This window comes from Myotis yumanensis, unplaced genomic scaffold (assembly GCF_028538775.1).
Source record: "Myotis yumanensis isolate MYYU_CA2020_CCGP unplaced genomic scaffold, mMyoYum1.0.hap1 SCAF_2, whole genome shotgun sequence".
In the NCBI taxonomy this organism is placed as follows: Eukaryota; Metazoa; Chordata; class Mammalia; order Chiroptera; family Vespertilionidae; genus Myotis; species Myotis yumanensis.
In genome coordinates, this window is record NW_027223753.1 from 196760118 (window position 1) to 196786652 (window position 26535).

The 26535-nt window shown below is 41.8% G+C and overlaps 1 protein-coding gene across 3 annotated transcripts in view; it reads left to right on the forward strand.

The window, feature by feature from the left end:
- The first annotated feature begins 9350 nt into the window (after nucleotides 1-9350).
- Nucleotides 9351-26535, forward strand: part of SLC33A1 (solute carrier family 33 member 1) — a 36174-nt gene continuing 18989 nt past the window's right edge. For all 3 annotated transcript variants that reach the window (XM_070406939.1, XM_070406938.1, XM_070406937.1), the window contains exons 1-3: nucleotides 9351-10538; nucleotides 20541-20731; nucleotides 24877-25061. In XM_070406939.1, the coding sequence (XP_070263040.1) occupies nucleotides 9764-10538; nucleotides 20541-20731; nucleotides 24877-25061 (1151 nt within the window). In that variant the 5' untranslated portion in view covers nucleotides 9351-9763. The remainder of the gene's footprint in view (nucleotides 10539-20540; nucleotides 20732-24876; nucleotides 25062-26535) is intronic.

The following is a 26535-nucleotide window of genomic DNA, read 5'->3' on the forward strand; positions in this document are numbered from 1 at the left end:
GTTTTTATTCTGATTGCTTTGTGGAGAACGGATGGCAGACCTTCCAACTACTCTGACACCATCAGGATGAGATATTGTTATGAATTTGGTCACCTGAGAGGCTAACTTCGGGTTGGGTAATAAATAAAAACATTTGCTACCACATGATCTCATTCATTTATGGATAATAAAGACCATTTATAAACTGATGAACAAAAATAGATACAGAGGCAGAGCAGCATTGAACAGACTGTCAAACTCCAGTGGGAAGGCAGGGAGGGTTGGGGAAGGGGCGGGGGGGGGGGGGCGGTGGGTAAGAGATCAACCGAAGGACTTTTTGTTTCCTGTCTTTCAGGAGTCACTGCACGTTGAAGCTTGATATCCAGTATTCTATAACCATTATTTTGTACTAGAGGCCCAGTGCACAAAAATTTGTGCACTGGGGGGGCGGGTCCCCCAGCCCGGCCTGTGCCCTCTCGCAGTCTGGGACCCCTCGGGAGATAACAACCTGCTGGCTTAGGCCTGCTCCCGGGTGGCAGAGGGCACTCCCAATCCCTAAGTGCAGCCCCTGGTCAGGCTCAGAGCAGGGCCGATTGGGGAGTTGGGGCGCCGCCCCGTCATGCACAGAGCAGGGTGGATCGGGAGGTTGCGATGCCACTCTCAGTCACGCTCAGGGTAGAGCCAATTGGGGGCTTGGGGCACCACCCCCTGTCACACTCAAGGCAGGGTCGATGGAGAGGTTGCAGTGCCACCCCCTGTCACGCACAGAGCAGGGCCCATCAGGGGGTGGGGGCGCTGCCCCCTGTCACTCACAGAGCAGGGCCCATCAGGGGGTTGGGGCACTGCCCCCTGTCACTCACAGAGTAGGGCCCATGAGGGGGGTTGGGGCTCCGTACCCTGTCACGCACAGAGTAGGGCCGATCAGGGGGTTGAGGAGCTCCCCCAGTCACACACAGAGCAGGGCGGATCAAGGGGTTGGGGCGCTGTACCCTGTCACACTCAGGGCAGGGCCAATGGGGAGGTCATGGCTCTACCCTGTCACACACAGAGCAAGGCCCGTGGAGGGGGGTTGGGGCGCCACCCTCTATTACCCACAGAGCCGGCCGATCAGGGGGTTGGGGCACCGCCACTGTCACACTCAGGGCAGGGCCGATGGAGAGGTTATGGCTCTACCCTGTCACACACCGAGCAGGTCCCGACGGGGGGGGGGGGGGGGGGGGGGGGGTTGGGGCGCCGCACACTGTCACACACAGAGCAGGGCCGATTAGGGGCTTGGTGTGCTGCACCCTGTCACACACAGAGCCGCAGGGCAATCAGGGGATTGGGGAGCTCCCCCCTATCAGGCACAGAGCAGGGCTGATCAGGGGGTTGGGGCGCCTTCCCCTGTCACGAACAGAGCAGGGTGGATAGGGAGGTTGTGGCCCCGCCCCCTGTCACACACAGAGCCACAGGGCGATCAGGGGGTTTGGGCGCTGCCCCCGGTCACGCTGATCCCGGTGCCGGGACCCTCGCTGCTCCACTGATTCCGGTGCTGGGAGGCATATTACCCTTTTACTATATAGAATAGAGGCCTGGGGCACGGGTAGGGGCTGGCTGGTTTGCCCTGAAGGGTGTCCTGGATCAGGGTGGGGGTCCCCACTGGGGTGCCTGGCCAGTCTGGGTGAAGGGCTGAGGGCTGTTTTCCGGCTGGCGAGTGACTGAAGCTTCCAACCACTCCTTGTTTTCTTTTTTTTTTTTTTTATTCTGGGCCAGCTTTAGCTCTGAGGCCTCGCTGCTGAAAACATCGATACAATGTTGCGGTCCGGGGCAGACTGAAAGCCGGTTTCTGGGGTTTTGATTAGCTTCTTATTTGCAACATAGTAATAGTTGCTTAGAGTTGCAGCTGAGAGGCTGGCAAGTTAGGCGGGGAACGTTGGAGTCTGCAGTCACTGGAGGAAGCAAGCCTCCCTGCTCGCTTCAGTGCATGGCTGCCAGCCGCTATCTTGGCTGACAGTTAATTTGCATAAGGATACACTGATTAGCCAATGGGAAGGGTAGCGGTCGTACGCTAATTACCATGTTTCTCTTTTATTAGTGTAGATATTTTCTCTGAAGTTTTTGGTTGTTACAGGCAGAAAGGTAAATTCAGTTCCTGTTACATTATCTTTGGGTAAAGTAGAAATCAAAGAACTTCATTTAATGATTAGTTAAAGCATCTTAAACATGTAAAATCTTCCTTCCTTATACATATTTTTATTCAGGGTAAAAATTGCCCTGAATTCAGAACAACTTAGGCAACACAGGATAGTGATGCTGATTCTTGTAAATGTAATTGTGAGGTTTCTGGGACTAACACATTTTTAAAGAAACAATTCATAAAATCCATAGATAGATAATTCCAGATTTTGTGTGCATCGTATCATTGAATATTTATTTCAGGTGTAATCTGTAGTCATCTCATTTCATCTTTCAAAATGTTTATTATTTTAAACCTCCCATTAACAAAAAAATAACTTTTAAATGTATGAAAAATATTAGATGTCAACTTAAAATGTGGAAGTACATAGTGTTTCAAAATCCTTTTAGGATGATATGTGAGTTTTTTTAAAATTTGTGAACAACTGCTCAAAAATAAAATGTAATCGTGTATCCCTTATTAATGGCTTCCCATTGCTATCAGGATAAACTAAGTTCTATCATTGCTTGCTTGGTACTTGGAGATTTGGTCAGCCCCTTTTTATCTTGTAGCCCGATCTTTTACCACTTTCTCCTCACTGTACTCTACAGCTATATTAAACTGCTTTATTTCCTTAAACATGAAATGTTCTCTCCTATTTGGGGCCCTTTGAACCTAAATATCTTCTGTCTAGAATAGTTCTGTTCCCCTCCCCACAACTCTGCAGTCTTGGGATAGATGTATCTTTCTCTTTTGTGCTCCCATAACCCTTTTCCCTTCACTAGTACTCACCACCCTCCACTGTATTTACCTGTTCACTTGTCTCTGTCCACAGAAAGCCCTGGCTGCAGTATCATCCCAGTAGCAATGAGCAAACATAGCACCCAGATACTGGGTTTTAAATACCATTCTCCAGCAATAGGAACCAGGGCTTTTGGGAGAAATGGCTGATTTAAGACTGAGGCAAGGATAAATGACCAGAAACATTTTGTGTGTGTTTGTGTGTGCCAGAAAGTAAAGAAGTACTCAAGAATAATGGGGACATGTCAGAGGGACACAGGAGTCAGTTTGAGAGGACTTTTACTGGCCAAATGTGGGACAGATCGTGATGGCGCGCGCGCGCGCACACACACACACACAATTTCATAAGAAAATACCAAACTGTATTCCAAAGGGGCTGAGTCAGTTTGTATTCCCACCAGCAGGGTATGAGAGTTTCAGGTGCTCCACCTCCTTGCCAACACATATCTTCGATCTTCATTGTAGCCTTTAAGCAGGTGTGTGATGGTATCTCACTGATGTTGACTAACGATGATCATGTACTTGTATGTGATCTATATCTCTGCTGAGATGTCTCTTCAAATATTTTGCTCATTTTTACTGGGTTGTTTTATTATTGAGTTATAAGAGTTCTTTATATATTCTGGATACAAGTCCTTTATTAGGTTGTAACCAGAATTTTGTAACTGGAGCCCTAATAAGAACAACAATGAGCCCTAGCTGGTTTGGCTCACTGGATAGAGCATCAACCTGGGGACTAAAGGGTCCCAGGTTTGATTCCGGTCAAGGGCATGTACCTTGGTTGCGGGCAAATCCCCAGTGGGCAGTGTGCAGGAGGCAGCTGATCGATGCTTTCTCTCATCAATGTTTCTAACTCTCTGTCCTTCTCCCTTCCTCTCTGTAAAAAATCAATAAAATATATTTAAAAAAAAAAAAAAGAACAATGATACTAATAAAGGTACTCACAGGCATTTCTCCTCTGGCATTAGCACCTAAAATCACATCTGGTCCTTCCTTTACAGCCTTAGTCTTCAGGCTTCTGCTTCCTCCTGGGAGATGATGACCTTTGAAGACATTCAGCTATAAAAGAGACCAGTTTCATCAACAATAAAAGTACAACCTATGGGGAGCCTCCTTTATCAATGAGACAAAATGTTTTAATCCGAAAAAAAAGTGATGGTAAACAGATTATAGCTGCTGATTCAGTTAGGAATCCATCATTGTATCCTATATGATAAAAGGATAATATGCAAATTGACCCTAATGGGGGAACCACCAGGAACGATCAGTCGCTATGATGCGCACTGACCACCAGGGGGCAGATGCTCAATGCAGGAGCTGCCCCCTGGTGGTCAGTGCATTCCACAGGGGGAGCTCCGCTCATCCACAAGCAGGGCTGATGGCTGTGAGCACAGTGGCAGTGGCTGCAGTCTCTCCCTCCTCCTAGGCAGCACTAAGGATATCCAACTGTGGCTTAGGCCTGCTCCCTGCCTTCAGTTGGACATCCTCCAAGGGCTCCCGGGCTGCCAGAGGGATGTCTGACTGCCAGTTTAGGCCCGATCCCCCGGGGAGCAGGCCTAAGCCAGCAGGTGGACATCCCCTAAGGGGTCCTGGACTGTGAGAGGGCACAGGCTGGGCTGAAGGACCCCCCTGAAGGCACGAATTTTTATGCACCGGGACTCTAGTAACTATATAAAGAAAGAAATGAATGATTAAATGGGGAGAAACTCCTTATCATAGAATATCAACTAATAAGAGTCAAAGGAACAATTGAATTAGAAAATCATTTTGCAACCATCAAAGAAATAATAATAAATTTAGACAAGAAACATGGATGGTAAAGTTCATCAATGAAAGCTGGATCAAGAAGAGGTTTTATTTACATTGTCCCAAAGTCTCTCCCTACAAAATAATCATTAATTATTTAAGGAAAAAGAGTAACTTTACAGTGAAGAAACCTGAAGATACCTCCTTATTCTAGTGATCAAAGTTAACATCAACAACAGTGGAACAAATTAGCATCATGAGTCATCTGATGAATACAGTGAGATGAACACAGTATTACTTCAGTGCTTGCCTAAAATGTGTAACCTGATTGTAAGCAGACATCAGGTAAACCCAAATGGAGGCACATTCCAGAAAATAACAGGCCTGTATTTGTTCCAGTTATCTATTTCTTTGTAATAAACACCCTAAAACCTACTGGCTTAAAACAATGCTTTATTTTACGATAGTTTGGACAAGGGGCAGCTCTTCTCTGCCCTAATGTAGATGTGCTACAGCCCAGAGCCTGACTCTACTAGGCCTCAGCTAGAGTGGCTCAAAGGCTGGAAGCAAGAATCATCTGAAGGCTTTCCTACTTCACATCTCTGACACCTGAACTGGGAGACTCAAGCAGCTGAGGCTGCAAAAGCTACGGCCCATCTGACATCTCTGCCTCTATATGGCCTCTTCATCACCACAGTTTCAGGATAACAAGATTGCCTATATGTCAGCTCAGAATTCCAAGGGAGAGAAAACAAAAACAGAAGTGGGGGCATCAGTGGTAGAGGGGGAGAATTAACAATCAGGTGACAACGTGGATAAATCCCAATGTATTATGCTCACTGAAAGAAGCTAGACTCAAAAGGTTACACAGTGTATGATTTCATTTATATAACATTTCAGAAAAGGCAAAACTATAGGGGGAAAAAACAAATCAATGGTTGCCAGGGACTGGAGGATGGGTGGAGAGATTGACTTCAAAGGAATACAAGGGCATTGTTTGGACTAATGAAACTTCCATACCTTGATTGTGGCGGTGGTTACTCATTTATTTGTCAAAATTCATAGAACTGTACACTAAAATTTTACTTAGTGTACAATTTTACTTGTATGTAAATTATACTTCAATAAACCTGACTCCACCACCACCAAATCAATTAAAAATTCTGAGGAATATATAGAAGATATAATTCAGATGATAGTGAACTGGAAACCCAGTCAAGAAATATACAACCACACATAGATTTAGGAAGGGGCCACTAGATGGTGGTATTAATTTTTGTAATGCAGCCCAGGGAAAATCATAAAGCTCAAAGATCACAGACCTGGCATTGGAGCAGTTTTGGGGAAAGTTTTCTGTAAATCCATAGTTGTAACTTCTGATATCAAGCCTTGAGCTGCATTGGTTTCTGTGATTTTGCTAAGCCAGGTCTCCTAGCCTTCCACTGATTCTGGGAAGCCAGCAATATCCTTCCAGTAAAATTCTATATTTTTGTAGTTCAGTTTTGTTTTTGTTTTCTGAAACAGGTTGAATAACAGAACTAAAAATGGCTATTGACCAATTTATCTTTTATTTGTTTTGTTTTGTTCTTATTTTTCACTAGTGGCCCGGTGCATGAAATTCATGCATGGGGGCAGGGGTCCCTCAGCCTGGCCTGCACCCTCTCACAATCCTGGACCCCTTGGGGAATGTCCGACTGCCAGTTTAGGCCAGTTTAGGGGTCGGGCCTAAACTGGCAGTCAGACACCCCTCTCGCAATCTGGGACCACTGGCTCCTAACCGCTTGCCTGCCTGCATGCCTGATCACCACTAACCACTCACCTGCCTGCCTGATTGCCCCAACCCCTCTGCCTGACTGCTTGATTGCCCCTAACCACTCTGCCTGCCTGCCTGATCGCCCCTAACCACTCACCTGCGTGCTTGATTGCCCCTAACAGCTCACCTGCCTGCCTGATCCCACCCATGCACGAATTCATGCACTGGGCCTCTAGTGGTATAATGAACTCCCAATATCAGCAAACATCAATAATCATTGATGATCTGCTTTTCTTTCCTTTTTTTTTTTTTTTTTTTTTTTTTTAGAAGGGAAGGATGGGAGAGAGAGCAAGAGAAACATTGATTTGTTGTTCTACTTATTTATGCATCTTTGTTTGATTCTTATATGTACCCTGACCAGGAATAGAACTCACACCTTGCTGTATCTGGACGATGCTCTAACTAATTGAGCTACCCAGTCAGTGTAATAATCTGCCATTCTTAATTTATCAAACAACCACCCCAACACCCATGCAAGTATTTTTTTACAATTCCTTTTTTAATGAGATAAAATTTACATATTTTGAAATGCACAGATTTTTAAAAGTAGACCTTTTTTTTTTTTTTTTTTTATATTTTATTGATTTTTTACAGAGAGGAAGGGAGAGAGACAGAGAGCCAGAAACATCGATGAGAGAGAAACATCGACCAGCCGCCTCCTGCACATCCCCCACTGGGGATGTGCCCGCAACCCAGGCACATGCCCCCGACCGGAATCGAACCCCGGACCCTTCAGTCCGCAGGCCGACGCTCCATCCACTGAGCCAAACCGGCTTCGGCAAAAGTAGACCTTTTTGAAAAAGAAGTTTTAGGGGGAAAAAGCAGTTTTAGGTTCACAGCACAATTGAGCAGAAAGTACAGAGAATAATTATTATTAACTGCCCCCCCCCTCCCCATCTCCACTCATACATTGCCTCCTCCATTATCAACATCCCTCACAGAGTGGTACATTTGTGACAATTGATGAAGCTACATTGACACACCATTATCATCCAAAGTTCATAGTTTACATTAGGGTTGACTCGTTGTATATGCTACAGGTTTGGACAAATATATGACATATGACTGCCATTATAGTCAGTATGGTATCATACAAAGTAGTTCCACTTCCCTAATCATCTATGCTCGTCCCTCCCTCCCCTTAACCCCTGCTGAAATGCACAAATGTTAACTGTACAATTCCAATTTTTTTTTTAAGGACCTGGTTTGGAAGTTTTCAATAGCATAGAAGCAAAAAGAAAAAGGAAAGTTTGTATTTAATTTTCTTGTCAACCTACACCTAACCAGAATAAATACCAAGAATCAGTTTGGTCAACCTTAACCAAGTGGCCTATAAAAATTAACTCATCATCTCATCTTTTGTTGTCAGTTACAAGATGTATCAGTTACTGTATGGACGCTCCTGATTGGCCTGTAAATAGTTGAGGAAAATTGTATTGTTTTGAATGGCTTCACACAACGAATTTGCTCTAGGCCCCATTTGTTCATCTTTCTGGCGGTTCAGGATATTGGTAGAGCTCTCCTCCAACACCATATTCCAAATCAATCAATTTATATTACAAATGATGCTATTGGTTCCCTAAGGTTATTTTCTCTTATCATTTCAATAATGAATACATATTGAGTTAAAAGGAAACAAAATCTTAATATTGGCTCCTACAAGAGCTTTTACAGTAGCTTAAAAATAGTGGTATGTGAGAGGCGCCAATATAATCAGGAGGGTCAGAAAAGGCAGACAGAACAAACAACTTTTATGGGAGACAGCTGCAGCCAGGGAGGTTACGGGAGATGGCTGCAGCCAGGGAGGGAACTGAAGGACAAACGACCTGATAAGAAACCAGACAGGCATTAACTCACTTAGAAAGCCAGATCATTAGTGAAAAATTCCAAACTACATTCCCTCCCCACCGAAAGCAGATAGATGTATGTTGTATGTTGACTCACACGCGCCAGATCTCCAGTAGAATGACCCCAGGTTACTTCCCCCGTTTGCTAAAAAGTATATAATATGTGCTTAAACTCTTGGTCGGGGCTCGCAGCCGCTGCTCTGTGCTCAGAGTAAGCTGTGAGTCCCGGCATGCTGGAAACAATAAACCCTTTGCTTTTTGCATGAGAAGCGTCTCTTGGTTCTTTGTGACAGCAGCTTGCGTCCAGGGCGTTACAGTATGTAATGAGTCTTATGATTCCAATCCACCCAACTAGTGCATGGGGTCACCTAGACCCCAACACCCCTACATGTCTTCCTCCACGTTGGAAAAAACGGACTAGAGATGTCTGACACCTCTTGGAAGTTTCTTTTATTCTACAAATGGGCTTTGTAAGACATCGCTTCACCATTTAGCTATTTTTCTACCCTTTTGAGGTCACAAAGCACCCTTGCCTGAGGTTAGCACACTTTAAACTTCAACCCTCCTCTCCCGGTTTCTGTCCAGCCCACGAAAGCAAGGGCACTGCACAATTCTCAGGGTGCAGCTTGGGCATTGTGCTCCCTCAGCGGACTGAGCAGCCTCCCTGGGCTCCTGCGGCTTTGGAGGCTGCCCAGGTCGGAGCACCAGCGCGGGCGCCGCTGGGCTCAGCCCGCCCTCACGTGGCAGCAGGCGCCCAATGACCTAGGCCCACGCGCTCCAGACGGCCGCATGCGCTCACAGAGCCCGAGCTCTCCCGGCGCCCCGCCCCCCGCCGCACTGTGCGCCCGCGTTAACCCTCCCACGAGATCCCGGCCGCCCGAGTCGTGGGTTCCTACCAGGTGTCGTTTTCCAACTGGGCCCCGGGAGCGTGCCCTGATTGGCTGGCTGGGAAGGCGGGACCCGGCTTATTTGAGAAGAGGACCACTTCCTGAAGCAGGAGGCAGGAAGTTACCCGGCACCTCTGGAGTCCCGTGGAGAAAGTGCTGTCAGCCGCTTCGGTAGCGGCGCGAGCTGGAGGCCGGTGCCGGGACTGGCCGTTCGGTCTCGCCGCACTTAGGCTCCGGTTTCCATCGTAGCACCACGGCCCCGTCCCCCAACCCCCTGCCCGGCGCGGCTGCCCGGGGGGCTCCTTCAGCCTCCTTGACGCCGCTCCAAGGGGCACCTACCCGGTCGGCGCCTGGGTCTCCGGCTTGGGGGCCGGCTTCCGGCTTCAGCACTCCGAGCCGCAGTAAGAAGCACCCTTGTCACCCCGCGCCCCGACTCCCTCTCTGAACACACACCTAGACCCTGGTCCAAGAGGCAGCCTCGGACCTCAGACTAGTAGACGGATCCAGGACGCCCAGCCCTGGCATCTCCTCAGAGATGTCACCCACCGTCTCCCACAAAGAGAACAGTCGGCAACGACGGCCAGGGACTTTCAACCACGCTCTGGATATGAGGAGCGGCCCCCTGCCGCCGGGCAGCTGGGATGACTGTCACCCGGACGTGGTGGGCGGAGAAGGGGACAAAGAAGCTCTTCTTTGGGACAGCAGCACCAGTGGTTTCTCCAAACCCCCGCGGAGCTGCCGGGCCGAATTAAGCAGCATTTTGCTGTTGCTTTTTCTGTACGTGCTTCAGGGCATTCCTCTGGGCCTGGCGGGAAGCATACCGCTCATTTTGCAGAGCAAAAATATTAGCTATACAGACCAAGCTTTCTTCAGTTTAGTCTTCTGGCCCTTCAGCCTCAAATTGCTCTGGGCCCCCTTGGTGGATGCAGTTTACTTTAGGAACTTCGGTCGGCGAAAGTCGTGGCTGGTCCCTACGCAGTACATCCTGGGAATCTTCATGATCTACCTGTCCACTCAGGTGGACCGCTTGCTCGGGAACACGGATGGCAGGGCCCCCGATGTGGTTGCCCTCACGGTGACGTTCTTCTTGTTTGAATTCCTGGCTGCCACGCAGGACATCGCTGTGGATGGTTGGGCATTAACGATGTTATCCCGGGAGAACGTGGGCTATGCTTCGACTTGCAACTCGGTGGGCCAGACAGCGGGCTACTTTTTGGGCAATGTTTTGTTTTTGGCCCTTGAATCTGCCGACTTTTGCAACAAATATTTGCGGTTTCAGCCTCAACCCAGGGGGATCGTTACTCTTGCAGGTATTTAATATGCTGTTAGGTTTATCTTACGTGTATGAGCCCTTTTGACAGTGTGTGACATGGAAGGGAAGCTCATTACTTAATTCACTAGAATTCATTTTGTGGGAGATGACCTGAGGTAAGTTCCCTGTCCCACTAAAATGAGCTTCAGCCATCATGACGACATTGGAGTAATCTTAATTGATCAGTACCTGGCAGTAAGCAGGGAGAGACAACGTATGCAATAGCATTGTTGTAGAATGGCATACACAACTCAGGGTAGGAATCTGTTGACTAATACACATTTTTTAAAAGTACGGCTGGTGTGAAGACACGAATCTAATCTGACATCCGTGGTTCACATGTTACTTTTCTTGTTCCTTGGATTGAGATTTCTAGCTCCATGCTTTCTGGTTCCTTTCCCCTATTCTTATGCCAAGAGTCTTTATTTAGCCCTCTTGTGAAAGGAATAGGCTTAATTTATTCAAACATTAACTAGCGGGCTAAGTGACAGACTGCTAAGGGCCTGCTATAAAGCAGAGTCCAACCCACAAGGAACAGAAGAGAGACACATTTTAGGGGAGCACACTGTTGCTTATTAACTGCTTGTGGGAGTCAGACTTCATAAGCAGATAGGTGACCTTGTTCAGTTGTAAGATTCCATGAAGTGGGTAAGTGGAACTCCAGATTGCCCAACACCAGGTGAAAATGCACTGTGAAGAAGCAAGGAACAAAAAGTACAGGATGCCTGTGATGTTCAAAGTGCCTGAAGCAGTAATTGTAGGGACTGGGTTTGGGAAATGGTGCGGAAAGAAAGGTAGTGACCAAATGAGTAAGATTTCATTTAAATGCTATGAGGAAGAGTTTGAAGTTTATCTAGTAAGAAATTGGATTATCTAGTACAAAATTTCCTCTTTTTCTGCTTGAGTAAAAGACATGCCTCTGTAAGGTTTTCTGAGGATTTTTTTTTTAAACTTTCCTAACAACTGGGAAGCAGAAGTAAAATTACCAATATCGGTAATAACCTAATGTAGTAGAATTCTTCATTCTGGTAGTGATGATGAATTTAAACAGCTAAACTTTCATCTTCCCAGTGCTATTTTAGGAATTCCCAACAGCATAAATGTCAGGTAGGCGTGTGGTGAGGGAAGTGTAAGAGTTATAATATTTGGGGAGTGTCTTGAGGAGGGAGGGATCCACAACTGAACTACTCGTTCCCTGAAATCCCCCTGTGACATTGAAGGAAAGCTCATTATTGCTAGTGGCTCACTATATACCCCCTATAGGACCCCCTTTCTACCTCCTCAAACTGCTAGTGCGCCACTACTACTGATGAAATGATCATTGTACTTTTCATCAGTTGGTTTGAAGCCAAAAATGTTTGAGAGCTCATTGCTTTGCAATAGATAGATTTGTCTCTGAATGTTCTGGGGTCCCACCCCTGCTCTATGGATAAATCTCTGCCTAAAAATAATGTGTGATTGCATCATATTGGCACCTTGTTGCTTTTTATATGTCTTGCTTTTCATTGTTTACTGGACTGTTCAGGCCACCAGGAAAGATTAATGAGATGATGTGTTACTTAATATACAAAAGTCTCAGTAGAGAAAGTAAGATTTAAGAGGCTATAGAGCCCTAGCCTGCTTGGCTCAGTGGATAGAGCATCGGCCTGCAGACTGAAAGGTCCCAGGTTCGATTCTGGCCAAGGGCACATGCCTGGGTTGCGGGCTCCATCCCCAGTGTGGGGTGTGCAGGAGGCAGCCAATCAATGATACTCTCTCATCATTGATGTTTCTATCTCTCTCCTCCCTTCCTCTCTGAAATCAATAAAGAAATATATTTTAAAAAGAGAGGCTATAGAAACTAAATTACTAACAAGGTAAATTATAAGTTTCTCTTAATATAAGAGTGATTGATAAAACATCATTCCAGAGAATGGTATTCAGGAGCCATTATAATTATGTCCTCCTTTATCCAGAGCTGTTCCCTAATGGGAAGATGGAAATTGTGCTATTGCAGTTCTATTTACACTGACTTTTTATTTTGAATAGCTGTTTATTCTGTGGAATTTGAACTTTGTTCTTCAGGAAATTGTAGAAATAGCTTACTATTTAATTTAACTTTTTATGTCTGTAGTGGACTGCTGTTTCTGGTTCAAACATTTTAGTAAGTTAAGAGTTGAAGAATTTCTGAATTTTCATTTGTCTCTATGACTGCACATATCACATTTGTGGCCTTGTACTTTCTGAAATTTAGTATAACTAAGAAAAAATAAATAGTGGTTTCGAGGAATTTAAAAAGCACAGAAATAATCATGAAGGAAATAAAATTGCTTAGGTCAGTGGTAGGCAAACTCATTAGTCAACAGAGTCAAATACCAACAGTACTTCTTCAAAATAGACTCGCCCAGGCAGAAAACCAAAAACTACACATGGGCCACGAAATTTCAATCGCACTGTACGTGCGCCCGCACGTGGTATTTTGTGGAAGAGCTACACTCAAGGGGCCAAAAAGCTGCATGTGGCTCGCGAGCTGCAGTTTGCCGAACACAGGCTTAGGTAATAAAAGAAGAGCCAAACACTGAGGCAGATGCCTAGAAAATCGGGAAATTAAAAGTAGGCATAGTTTTTTGTGAAATTCTAAAATACGTTTTGTGATTAACACTTTGAGTGTTACAGATACATGGAGGTGGAAAATATTGAGAAAGAACAGTTTTTGCCATCTAGAAAGCAGTAATCTAAAGAATAAATATGGGACAAGAAGGACAGGGTAAGATGGAATCCCTTAGAAACAAAACCACTACTATGCTGAGATTGGCTTTGGTACCTTGAAGGGTCCAGGACAGTACTGAACTCAGAAGTGGGCTTTTTCTGTCCTGCCACATTTGGTTTTCAAGGATCTTAGCAAAAAGGGATGACTTTTTAAGCTGCAGGAATTGATTAAAGGAACCCAGAAGAACATAGAGATAAGAACATAATGTTTTGCCAAAACCGGTTTGGCTCAGTGGATAGAGCATCGGCCTGCGGACTGAAGGGTCCTGGGTTCGATTCCGGTCAAGGGCATGTACCTGGGTTGCAGGCACATCCCCAGTAGGAGATGTGCAGGAGGCAGCTGATCGATGTTTCTAACTCTCTATCTCTCTTCTTTCCTCTCTGTAAAAAAATCAATAAAATATATTAAAAAAAAAAAAAAAAGAACAATGTTTTATGACTTGAAAGAATAATATATTTCAATTCCTTTATTATAGATGAAAAAACTGCAGCCAAGTGACTAGTTAAAGGTAGAGATATATCTACAGGGTTAAATTTCCGGACTCCTTAAATATAATATGTATGTAATGTAACATAATACTAAATATAATATGTGCATGTCATTGGGCTTTTCTACTAGAGAAAAGTAGCACTATGACTGCTGATGTTAAAAATCATCACCCTACTCCTAGAATACCTAATGCCCAGAAGTGACAGGTTTAAAAGTGGTTTTATGTTTGTTTGTTTTTTAAAGTGATATATGTTATTCATTTACTCATCCCTGACTGCCTATTTGGTGCTAGCCAGTGTTATATTTAATGAATAAGACCTGGGAATTCTCTGCTCCTAAGGAATCTATAGTCTATAATGGAGGTTTGTAAACCAAAATGATGGAAGGGGATAAATGGATAATGTAAAGGAGTGGGTTGGGGCAAGAATGCAGGGATTGGAGGGGACAATGATGACCTGGAAAACCCATGCTCATCTAAAGGCAGGGAGTTTTGCCCAGCCGGTATGGTTCAGTGGTTGAGCATCGACCTATGAGCCAGGAGGTCATGGTTTGATTCCTGGTCAGGGTTAGGTCACATGCCTGGGTTGCAGGGTCGATCTCCAGTGTGGGATGTGAAGGAGCTGCTGATCAACGATTCTCTCTCATCATTGATGTTTCTATATCTCACTCCTTCTCCCTTCCTCTCTGAAATCAATTTTAAAAAAATCATACATATATATATATATATATATATATATATATAATAAAGGCAGGGAGTTTCAACACCAATAAATTGTTGCCTGTGGTAACAGGATCCTAGGATTGCTAGATTTTATGAGTATTCAGAAGCTGAAATTTTCTTTTTGTGTTGTTTTATTCTCTCCTAATTTTAAAACACTAGTTTGATTCATGTGAAATATGTGTTTCGGCTAAGTCCAGCTGGTAGTTGAGGCCAATTCCTCTACAAGCAGTGGTGACAATAATGAATAAAAGAAGTGATTGCGATGGGTTTGGGGGCAGGAGAGGGATAGTCTGATACCAGAGAGTTAAACATATTAACAGTTTATGAATCAGCTTGTTTATAGATAGGTATACACATTAGGAGTTAGAGAAAAAGGAACTGTTGTTTTGAAAAATTGATGCTGTAAGTGTGAAGCTAATCAAACTGGTGATGATAATAGTAAAAACAGAATGTATTTATAAAACATTCATGCTTTGAACTAGGAAGAGAGCAGGACCAATTCTTTGTCTTGCTTTCTGAAGCAGTATTCATTAATATATTTTATGTAACTAACAATGCTATTTAGAATTGGGTAGAACTAACTGACTTATTTCTAGATAGATCAGTTATTCTTATATAGGCTGTAATACATACTTTAGCATCTATATCTAAGGTTAAAACACCTTCTTACATTCTCAAAAGATGAAATTATAGAGATGAAGAACAGATTGATAGTTGCTAGGGGTTGTGGGTGAGAAGAAGGTGATGGATAGCCTGAGGGAGTTTTGGGGAGTGATGGAACTGTTCTGAATCTTGATTATGGTTGTGATTTGAAATAGATACATGTATTAAAACTCATAGAACTGTATACTAAAAATATTTAGTTTTACTGTATGATAATAAAGTAAAAGTTATTAAAAAAAACTAATTCATTACCTTAAAAACTAATCTCTGGGTAAATATTATAAAATAAAAAACCTAAGCTAATTTCTGTATAATAATTTAAAAAATTAAGCTTTAGCCCTGGCCAGGGTGACTCAATGGTTAGAGTGTTAGCTAGTGCACCAAAGGGTTGAGGATTTGATTCCCAGTCAAGGATATGGGGAATCAAATCCTGGGTTGCCAGTTCCATCCTGGCCCCAGTAGAGGGTGTGTTTGGAAGGCAACCAGTCGATGTGTTTCTCTCACATCGATGTCTCTCTCTCTCTGCCTCTCCCTCTCTCTCTCTTTCTTTCTCTACCACTCTTGCCTCTCCCCCACTCCCTCCCTTCCACTCTCTCTAAAAATCAATGGGGAAAGAAATCCTCAGGTGAGGATTAACAAAAAAAAAGTAACCTTCATTAAAAAAATCCATTACCTTAAACAATGTTAATAAATAATAGCCAATAGTCTAATGGTCAGTATTTATGGTAATGATGTCCATAAAACTTAACATATTTTCTGGCAGTGGTAATGCTTCTCTTTGTGAGCTATTAGCTTTATTCTGTTCATGTGAGCAATGGAAAAGCTTTAAATTAGGGCTCTGAATCATGCAGTTAGTACTTCCTTCTTTGATGTGCACTGTTGTTTTATCCTCAAAGCACAAGGAAATTACAAATAATCTTACCTGCACATACTGAAACTTGTTTAACTTGTTCTTATTCTTTTTTTTTCTTCTTCTTCCTGGTACTCGTATCAAGGACTTTAAATTCTAGATGAAGATTTTGTTCACTAAAATGGAGGAATATACTAAGCAAATTTTTTTAAAAAGAGAACTGGAATTCTTAATGCGGCATATAACTGACAAACTTTTAATTTTCACTTAACATTTATGTACAGACCATTAATTGAAATTTCTTGTGACGGTGATAATAATACATGTTTTTAGGGTTTCTTAAACAGTTCATTTAAACCAAATGAGGAACAAAATCTTTCTGAATGAGAATAATAATGTACTAGTTGATGAGCACAGCCAGTGTGGCTCAGTAGTTGACTTGGAGGTCATGGTTTGATTCCCAGTTAGGGCACATGCCCAGGTTGTGGAGTGTGGACTTGAGGCAGCCAATTGATGGTGTTTCTCTCTCATTGATGTTTCTATCTGTCTATCCCTTTCCCTTCCTCTCTCTCCAAAAATCAATAAAAACATATAAGAATTAAAAAATAATGTAGGTGAAATTCTGTAAACAAGTCATTATTTGTCACATTTCACAGATGACATTAAGGATGCAAAAATAATGAACGTTAGCCTTATTTAAAGAATAATCTTACATTGTTGTTCATTCCTTTAGAATCAGATTCCAAATGTTTTATTAACATAAACTAGAAATTGTAAAGGTGCTGTTTTGATTAACTTTAATCATAACTTGTACAGATTACTATTTTAAAATAGTAATACCATTGCGTTTAAGAATGTTGTGTGTTTTTCTTCTAATATCTAAAATCAAGTATAACTTTTCCATGTTGGAGAAAGAACTCGCCTCAGAATACCAATTTCCATATGTGCTTGAAGCATTTTAGTTTCTTTAATTTGTGTCATTTTTTTATAGTATAGCCCTGGTTTTGGTTGGGGTTGTGGAGACTAAATAATTAGCCAATTCAAGTGAATTCTTATTTCAATGTTAATTTTAAAAAATTTTTATGCAGATAGGGTGAAATAATTGAAAGATTATAAAACTCGAATTCAGATTCAAGTTCTGCCTCTTAAAATTTGTACCTTTGGCAAAGATTTAAATATTCTGGGCTTCTTTTCCTCATGTCTTTATAATAATAATGCCTGCTTTGCCTGACTCACATATTTGCTATGAAATCAAATCTGATAGCATATAAGAAAGGAACACTTAAATACTGAAGTGAAAATTGGTCTAACCAAATATTGCTATATGCCTCCATCGTAAGTGAGGTTCAAGTAGAAGTGATCACCTTCAGCTTGCACAGCAGGGAAGCAAGACTAAATGCAAAGGAAAAGCCCTGATTGAAGAATGCTCTACTTGTTTTTGAAAAAAGGTGATTAGGCTCCATGAACAGTAAGTTGTGCTATATGAGCAATAAAAAAACAAGTAAACACATATAAAATTGATTATAAATTTAAAATGATAGAGCTAGAAAGCACCTGGGATTTTCTAGCCAAGGCCTTTTATTTTATAGATGAGGAAACTGGATAGGGTTATCCAATAAGTTTTATAGTGGCATACAAAGATGCATTTCTCAGGGTAGCTAAGGAGATTCAGGTTTTGAAATTAATTATATAAGGCATAAAAATCACAATTTTATCCCTGACTTAGAATGTAACTTAAGGCATAACCTCTCTAAGCCTGTTTATCAACTAGAGGCTCAGTACGCGAAATTCGTACACTCAGGTGTGTCCCTCAGCCCGGCCTGTGCCCCCTTGCAGTTGGGGACCCCTTGGGGAATGTCCACCTGCCAAGGAGATTGGGCCTAAGCTGGCAGTCAGACATCCCTCTCGCAGTCCGGGGCTCTCTCAGTCCAGGACCCCTCACTCCTTACTGCCTGCCTTAGTGTGAGCCTGGCTTCTGGCTGAGCGGCGCTCCCCCTATGGAAACACACTGACCACCAGGGGGCAGCTCCTGCATTGAGCATCTGGTGGTCAGTGCGTGTCATAGGGACCAGTCATTCCACTGTTTGGTCGATTTGCATATTAGGCTCTTATTATATAGGACTAGAGCCCAGTGCACAAAATTTGTGCACAGAGTGGGGGTCTCCTCAGCCCAGCCGGGGATCGGGCCTAAACCGGCAGTCGGACATCCCTCTCACAATCCGGGGCTGCTGGCTCCTAACTGCTCACCTGCCTGCCAGCCTGATTGCCCTTAACTGCTCCCCCTGCCGGTCTGGTCACTCCCAACTGCCCCCCTGTCAGCCTGGTCACCCCCAACTATATCCCCTGCCAGCCTGGTTGCCCCCAACTGCCCCCCATGCCGGCCTGGTCACCCCCAATTGCCCCCCCTGCCGGCCTGGTCACCCCACGCAGCCTGCTGTTCAGTCATTTGGTCATCCCTCACTAAACCCCCCCCCACTCACCCAACCCCCCCCCCCCCCCCCCCCGCCAGCCTGGTTGCCCCACGCAGCCTGCTGTTCAGTCATTTGGTTGTTCCTCTCTAACCCCCCTGCCAGCCTGGTTGCCCCACGCAGCCTGCTGTTCGGTCGTCCGTTCGGTTGTTTCGATCGTGATGGCCCCTGGCTTTTTATATATTACTAGAGGCCCGGTGCACAAAAATTTGTGCGCTCGGGGGACGGGGGGAGGGGGGTCCCCCAGCCCGGCCTGTGCCCTCTGGCAGTCTGGGACCCCTCGGGAGATAACAACCTGCTGGCTTAGGCCTGCTCCCCGGTGGCAAAGGACAGGCCCAATCCCTAAGTGCAGCCCCTGGTCAGGCTCAGAGCAGGGCTGATTGGGGAGTCGGGGCGCTGCCCCGTCATGCACAGAGCAGGGCGGATCGGGAGGTTGCGATGCCACCCTCAGTCACGCTCAGGGTAGGGCCGATTGGGGGGTTGGGGCACTGCCCCCTGTCACACTCAAGGCAGGGTCGATGGGGAGGTTGTGGCACCACCCCCTGTCACGCACAGAGCAGGGCCGATCAGGGGGTTGGGGCGCTGCCCCCTGTCACAGAGCAGGGCGCATCAGGGGGTTGGGGCGCTGCCCCCTGTCACTCACAGAGCAGGGCCAATCAGGGGGGTTGGGGCTCTGTACTCTGTCACACAGAGCAGGGTCAATCAGGGGGTTGGGGAGCTCCCCCCTGTCACTCACAGAGTAGGGCCGATAGGGGAGTTGGGCCACCGCCCCCTGTCACACACAGAGCAGGGTGGATCAGGGGGTTGGGGCGCCGCCACTGTCACACTCGGGGCAGGGCTGATGGAGAAGTTATGGCTCTACCCTGTCACACACAGAGCAGGGCCCGTGGGGGAGGGGGGGGGGTTGGGGCGCAGCATCCTGTCACACACAGAGCAGGGCCAATCAGGGGGTTGGTGTGCTGCACCCTGTCAAACACAGAGCCGCAGGGCAATCAGGGGATTGGGGAGCTCCCCCCTATCAGGCACAGAGCAGGGCCCCATCATAATAATTTTTTTATTATGATGGGGACTAATCTATTGGGTTGTTGCAGTAAAGGAGATGGCATATGTAAAATGCTCAGCACACTTATGGCACATTATATATACTCAGTAAGTGGTGCCCTTATTATTACTATTATTTTTAGCTATTACACAGAATCTTTCAGAACATATTCACTTCTCCTGCTTAATTTGTTCAAAATAATGGCTGATGGTCCAACTGTCTTTCACCGAACAACCCAAACAGTAATCTTCATGTCTCCCCATTGTGCAACTACAAATATGAAGAAATTGTTTCTGTATCTCAGTATTGAAAAGAGAAGACTATTCTTAAACAGTTTTTTCAAAAGTTTAAAAATAAAAATATCACCTGTTTATTGTCTAAATTGTCATGATTTAACAAAGAACTAAAATGGCTTAAGTGCTTAAGAATTATGACTGATGGTGCTTATGGGATATGAAAATCATCTCCCAGAACTTTTCTCTCCTTTTTCTTTTTGTTACTCCTCACTGGGGAGTAACATAGATTTTTAGAGAGTGGAAGGGAGGGGGAGAGACAGAGATTGAAAAACATGGATGTGAGAAAGACACATCAATTGGTTGGATCAAGGCTGAGGATTGAGCCTGCAACCAAGGTGTGTGCTCTTGACCAGAATCAAACCCAGGACCCTTCAGTTCGTGGACTGATGTTCTTTCCACTGAGCCAAATTGGGTAGGGCGTCCCAGAACTTTTCTTGAATAAAATGACAGACTTTTGTTTCATTTAACCCATTAAATGCCTGTAACCCTTGTTTTCTCCCCTTGTTTGAGTCTGTGCTATATATGTTTTAACAGAGCTAGGACTGCCTCATTCATCTGTATTGCCTGGTACTATGGTACCTTAAACATGATAGGCACATTGTGTTACTTTTTTAAACCAAGGTTTTGTGAGGAAAAGTTACTATAATTATATATAGAATTATATACTATCAATGAAGTTATGCTATTTCAGAAGTTACAGATTTTAACATTTTAAATTTCAGATTTCCTTTTTTTCTGGGGAGCTGTATTTTTGGTAACGACAACTTTAGTTGCCATTGTGAAAAAAGAAAACAAAGAGGTATCAGTAGGAAAAGAAGAAACCCAAGGTATCACAGATACTTACAAGCTGCTTTTTGCAATTATAAAAATGCCGGCAGTTCTGACATTTTGCCTTCTGATTCTAACTGCAAAGGTAAGAGATTTATAAAGCTAATTTACCATTCTGTTATAATTACCAATATGGTAAAATACTTCTGTTGTCTTTTCATATCATAGGTTCTTTTCCACTACTATTAGAATTTAACACAAAAAACAATTTTCGGTTTATTAAATGTGTTTTAAAAGGTGTGTGATATCAAATATAATTTCAAAGTAAGCTAAATATTTGGGATTTTGAAAAGAATTATACCAATTTGAAGTAAGTCTAGTAAAAGTGAAATTTTATTTAATGAATGATATTAATGCTTAGTATACAAGTGACTGCCTTGAAAAAACTAATAGCTCTCTACTATTATAATGAGTATACATTTAACATCAGATATAGTACAGTTATTTATTTAAGATGTGATTTATATGATATAGAAATATATGACTATTACAAGTTCATTTAAACCATAAAAGAAGTGGGGATTTTGGTGATGTTGATTTTATTCTTTGTTTTCTGTATTAAGATGTCCTAATCTTATAGCTCTAAAACATTTTAAAGACATATGCTAGAAGAAAGGTGAGTATACTTTGTTAAAATGAGCTATTGCTATTGTTGAAATTTATACTCCTAAAATCTAAAATCAGTGATAGGAATTTCATATTAATATTTAAACTTATCTACATAAACACTTTACAACTATCTTTGACAACTTTGAGGTAAAAATTGTAGCTTCAGTGTTTTGAAATAGTGTTTTCTCCTCTCTAATGATAAGGTGGGTTACATTTTAAGGAAACATGAAGGAGGCTTAAACTTGAGAAATTAAAGGTTCAAGTGTAGGAAATGCTAAAAGGTTCAAGGAAGACTATATTAACTAATTACATATAGAAATCACCTTTGGTAACATTTTTGATATATTTTCTTTGGTATATTTTCCCCTATGTGTGTGTGTGCATACATATACTTTATATACAGAAATATAATAAATTACTTTTATAATCAATTTGATATTAATGCTATATATATTTATATATAAACATAAACACTTTAAAAGTGTAATAGGATCATACTGTATATAAATTTTTATCATATTTTTGTCTTATGATCCCATGTGCCTGTATCATTAAATCATATTTGAAAACTTTTAAATAACTATATAATTGTCACATTGTATAAAGTTACCATAATTTATTCAGTCATTTTTGTATTGCATATTTAATTTGCTTAGTGTTTTTAATTATAAAAATGTTCTAGTGAGTACTTTTTGCATAAGTATTTCTTTGATGTTCTGACTATTTCCTAACAATAGATTCTTAAATGGGCAATTAGTGGGTCAGTAAATATAATTGCTAAATTATTTTTTAAAAGATTATAATAATTTTTACTGTCACCAGTAATATATAAGGAGGTGCTTCAGTTACAGAGTCTAGAATCCCATGTTCTCCTTTTAAAGTAAATTTCACCAAAACTGACATCTCTCTTAACTTTTAGTATTAGAAATCTCTTGAGTTTTATATAAATGAAATATCCAGTATGTATTCTTATGTCTAGCTCTTATATTCTTTTACTCAACATTGTACAGAGTGTCCCAAAACAAAGTTTAACAGCTGATGGCAAAATTGATGTTTCTTTCTTTTCAGATATAAGCCATTGGAATTAATAGTGGTATTCAAAGTATTTATACAGTTTTGGGGACACCCTGTATTTGTATAATTTATCTATATTGTTAATTTTAGCAGTAGTTTGTTCATCTCATTGCTTATAGCATTCCATATGAATTTGCCACAATTTTATCAACAAATATTTAGGTTATTTCTACTTTTGGACTATTATGAATATTGTTTCTATGAATATTTTTATATATTACTTTTGGTGAACCTAGGTGAACATTTAGATGAGTAAATACCTAAGTATAGACTTGTTGGGTCATAAATATTTGCATTAGTATACATTGCCAAACAAGTTTCCAAAGAGGTTGTTGTTTCAATTCTATCATCAGCAGTATTTGAGTTCCAGTTGCTTCACAGACTTGAGAACAGATTGTCTTTTCAATTTTAGCCTTTTTGGTGGGTATGTAGAGGCATCTCATTATGGTTATGATTTTCATTTCCCTGATGACTAAAGAAGTTGAGCATTTTTCATATGATTATGGCCATATGAATATTCAGAGTTGACTTTTTCTTTAAATTTGTAGAATTTTGATTTTTTATATATCCTAGATTTGAGGTTTTTGTTAGTTGTGTCTATTACAAATATCTCCTATCTATACCAGTTTTAAGACAGAGTAAATGTTGAAGTGAGTTTGTATATCTGATTTTTACAAAGAGAATGGTGAAATTATTTTCTAGACTTATTTTCTAGACTTATTTTCTAGACTTTGTCTGATGTTAAGTGAAATATCTTTGACCTTTAATATTTTTATGGTGAAATTTGCTTTTTGGCTCCATTCCAGTAAGTTAAAGTATATTTCTTTAAACAATTTTTTTTTATTTGATAGAGTTTCATACTTATTAAAAATTTACTGTTTAAAGAATTCACATATAACCTATCCAACTTCTCTATTAACTTTTAGTTCCCCTTTATTTTGTAAATTTGCACTCTATTACCTATTTCTTTTGAAATGTTTGAGAGTAATTTGTACATACCATGACCCTTTATCCATAAATATCATAAGTATGTATTTCCTAAGAATGGCAAAGCCACACTTAATAAAATAATCAGGGTTTTGTTTTTTTTTATCCTTAGCCAAGGATATGTTTCCATTGATTTGTAGAGAGAGGATGGAAGAGAAAGAGAGAGAGAGAGAAACATCAATGTGAGAGAGAAACATAGATCAGTTGCCTCCCCTATGCACCCTGTTACAGGATGGAACCTTTAATCTAGGTATGTGCCCTGACCGGGAATCCAAACCGCCAACCTTTTGGTGTATGGGACAGTGCTCCAATCAACTGAGGCACCCAGCCAGGGCAGGATATTTTAAATTGATACAATATTAATACCTAATCATAGTCCATATTTAAATTTCTCCCATTGTCCCAGTAATAGCCTTTATAACCTATTTTTTTCTTGTTAGAAATCCAACCCAGGACCACACGTTACATTTAGTTGGCATGAGCCTTTCTTTGGTCTTTATGACCTGGACATTTTTAAAAGAATATTGGCCTTTCATTTATGTTTGTCTGATGTTTATTTCTAGACTCAGTTATACAAATATGTCAGAAATATCACAGAAGTAATTACTTCAGAAGCCATTTCATGTTCCTTTATTCCACTAACTGCTGTTAACTTTGATTACTTTGTTAACCCATTATAACATTACTTTCCTTTTGTAATTAAAAAGTAATTTATGGGGAAATAATTTGAGATTATCTAAATATCTTAATTCACCTCAACCTTTACTTACTACTCTTAACATCCTTACTTTTGTTGTTGTTTTTAAGAATTAATCTATGCTTTTTTCTTCTCCCTCATTTTATTTAACTTCTCAGATATAATGTTTTCTCAGAATTACTTTTGAAATATTAGGAGACTTGAAATTTGTATTATATGGTCAGTCAGAAATCATCAAAAATGTGTATATGTGGCAGTGATTCTCCATTTTAACCAGATTTATTTGGAGTCAATTAATGACTTTTTTTTTTAAAATATATTTTATTGATTTTTTACAGAGAGGAAGGGAGAGAGATAGAGAGTCAGAAACATCGATGAGAGAGAAACATCGATCAGCCGCCTCCTGCACACCCCCGACCAGGGATGTGCCCGCAACCAAGGTATATGCCCTTGACCGGAATCGAACCTGGGACCTTTCAGTCCGCAGGCCGACGCTCTATCCACTGAGCCAAACCGGTTTTGGCAATTAATGACTTTTTTAAAAAACTTAAACAAATCAGTAAGTTTGGATTTGGACACTTTATTTTAACAGATTGAACTTTTGAAGTGGAAATTTTGTTGTAATTAGAGCCATGTACAGTTCCTAAGAGTGCTGAATTTTTAGTTGTTTTCACTGAATATTGTTAGTAGACCATAGGGCAAAGTGCACCTTCTCTATCTTGATTGTTGTACCAGATATAATAACATACTTGTAACTGTCAGGGGTTAATCATGAGATTGAGTTTATTGAGAACTTACATATGCTTGGAAGAAAATATTTCTTAAGTCACAAATTAAAATATTTTTCTGTTTTTATATTGCAGATTGGTTTTTCAGCAGCAGATGCAGTAACAGGACTGAAATTGGTAGAAGAGGGAGTACCTAAAGAACATTTAGCCTTATTGGCAGTTCCAATGGTTCCTTTACAGATAATATTGCCTCTGATTATCAGCAAGTACACTTCAGGTCCCCGGCCACTAGATGTATTTTACAAAGCCATGCCCTACAGGTAAAAACAAAATAGAATCTTCTTAAATAAGAAAGGTTAAATGAGGAACATTCATTAGTGTCACTAATACCTGTATGTAGAGTATATATAGAAAAAGGCTTGAAAGCATCTTTAATATCTTTTATATACACTTTTCTCTCTTTTTTAGCTTAATAGGTTTTATTTTTTTTAATTAAATCTTTATTGTTCAGATTACATTTGTTCCTCTTTCCCCCCTCCATAACTCTCCTCCTCCCAGTTCCCGCCCCACCCTCCACCCTCACTCCCCACCCACTGTCCTCATCCATAGTTGCACGATTTTTGTCCAGTCTCTTCCTGCATCTCCCATTCCCCTTTCCTCCCCAAGAATAGTCAGTCCATTCCCTTTCTGCCGAACCGGTTTTGCTCAGTGGATAGAGCGTCGGCCTGCGGACTCAAGGGTCCTGGGTTTGATTCCGGTCAAGGGCATGTACCTTGGTTGTGGGCACATCCCCACTGGGGGGCGTGCAGGAGGCAGCTGATCGATGTTTCTCTCTCATCGATGTTTCTAGCTCTCTATCCCTCTCCTTTCCTCTCTGTAAAAAATCAATAAAATATATTTAAAAAAAAAAAAAAGAATAGTCAGTCCATTCCCTTTCTATGTCCCTGATTCATTATAGTCACCAGTTCATTCTGTACATCAGATTATTTATTCACTTGATTCTTAGATTCACTTGTTGATAGATGCATGTTTGTTGTTCACAATTTGTATCTTTACCTTTTTCTTCTTCCTCTTCTTAAAAGATACCTTTCAGCATTTCATATAATACTGGTTTAGTGGTGATGAACTCCTTTAGCTTTTCCTTACCTGTGAAGCTCTTTATCTGACCTTCAATTCTGAATGATAGCTTTGCTGGATAAAGTAATCTTGGTTGTAGGTTCTTGGTATTCAGCACTTTGAATATTTCTTGCCATTCCCTTCTGGCCTGCAAAGTTTCTGTTGAGAAATCAGCTGACAGTCATATGGGTATTCCCTTGTAGGTAATTGAGTCTCTTTCTCTTGCTGCTTTTAAGATTCTCTCTTTGTCTTTTGCTCGTGGCATTTTAATTATGATGTGTCTTGGTGTGGTCCTCTTTGGGTTCCTTTTGTTTGGGGTTCTCTGCGCTTCTTGGACCTGTAAGTCCATTTCTTTCACCAGGTGGGGGAAGTTTTCTGCCATTATTTCTTCAAATAGGTTTTCAATATCTTGCTGTCTCTCATCTTCTGGCACCCCTATAATTCTGATATTAGTGCGCTTGAAGCTGTCCAAGAGGCTCCTTATACTATCTTCGTATTTTCGGATTCTTATTTCATTTTGCTTTTCCGGTTGGGTGTTTTTTGCTTCTTCGCATTTCAAATCTTTGGCTTGATTCTTACGCTCCTCTGGTCTGCTATTGGGTATGATATTCTTTATTTCAGTCCGTGTATGCTTAATTTCTAGTTGTTTGTTTATCATAGCATCGAGGGTCTCATTAG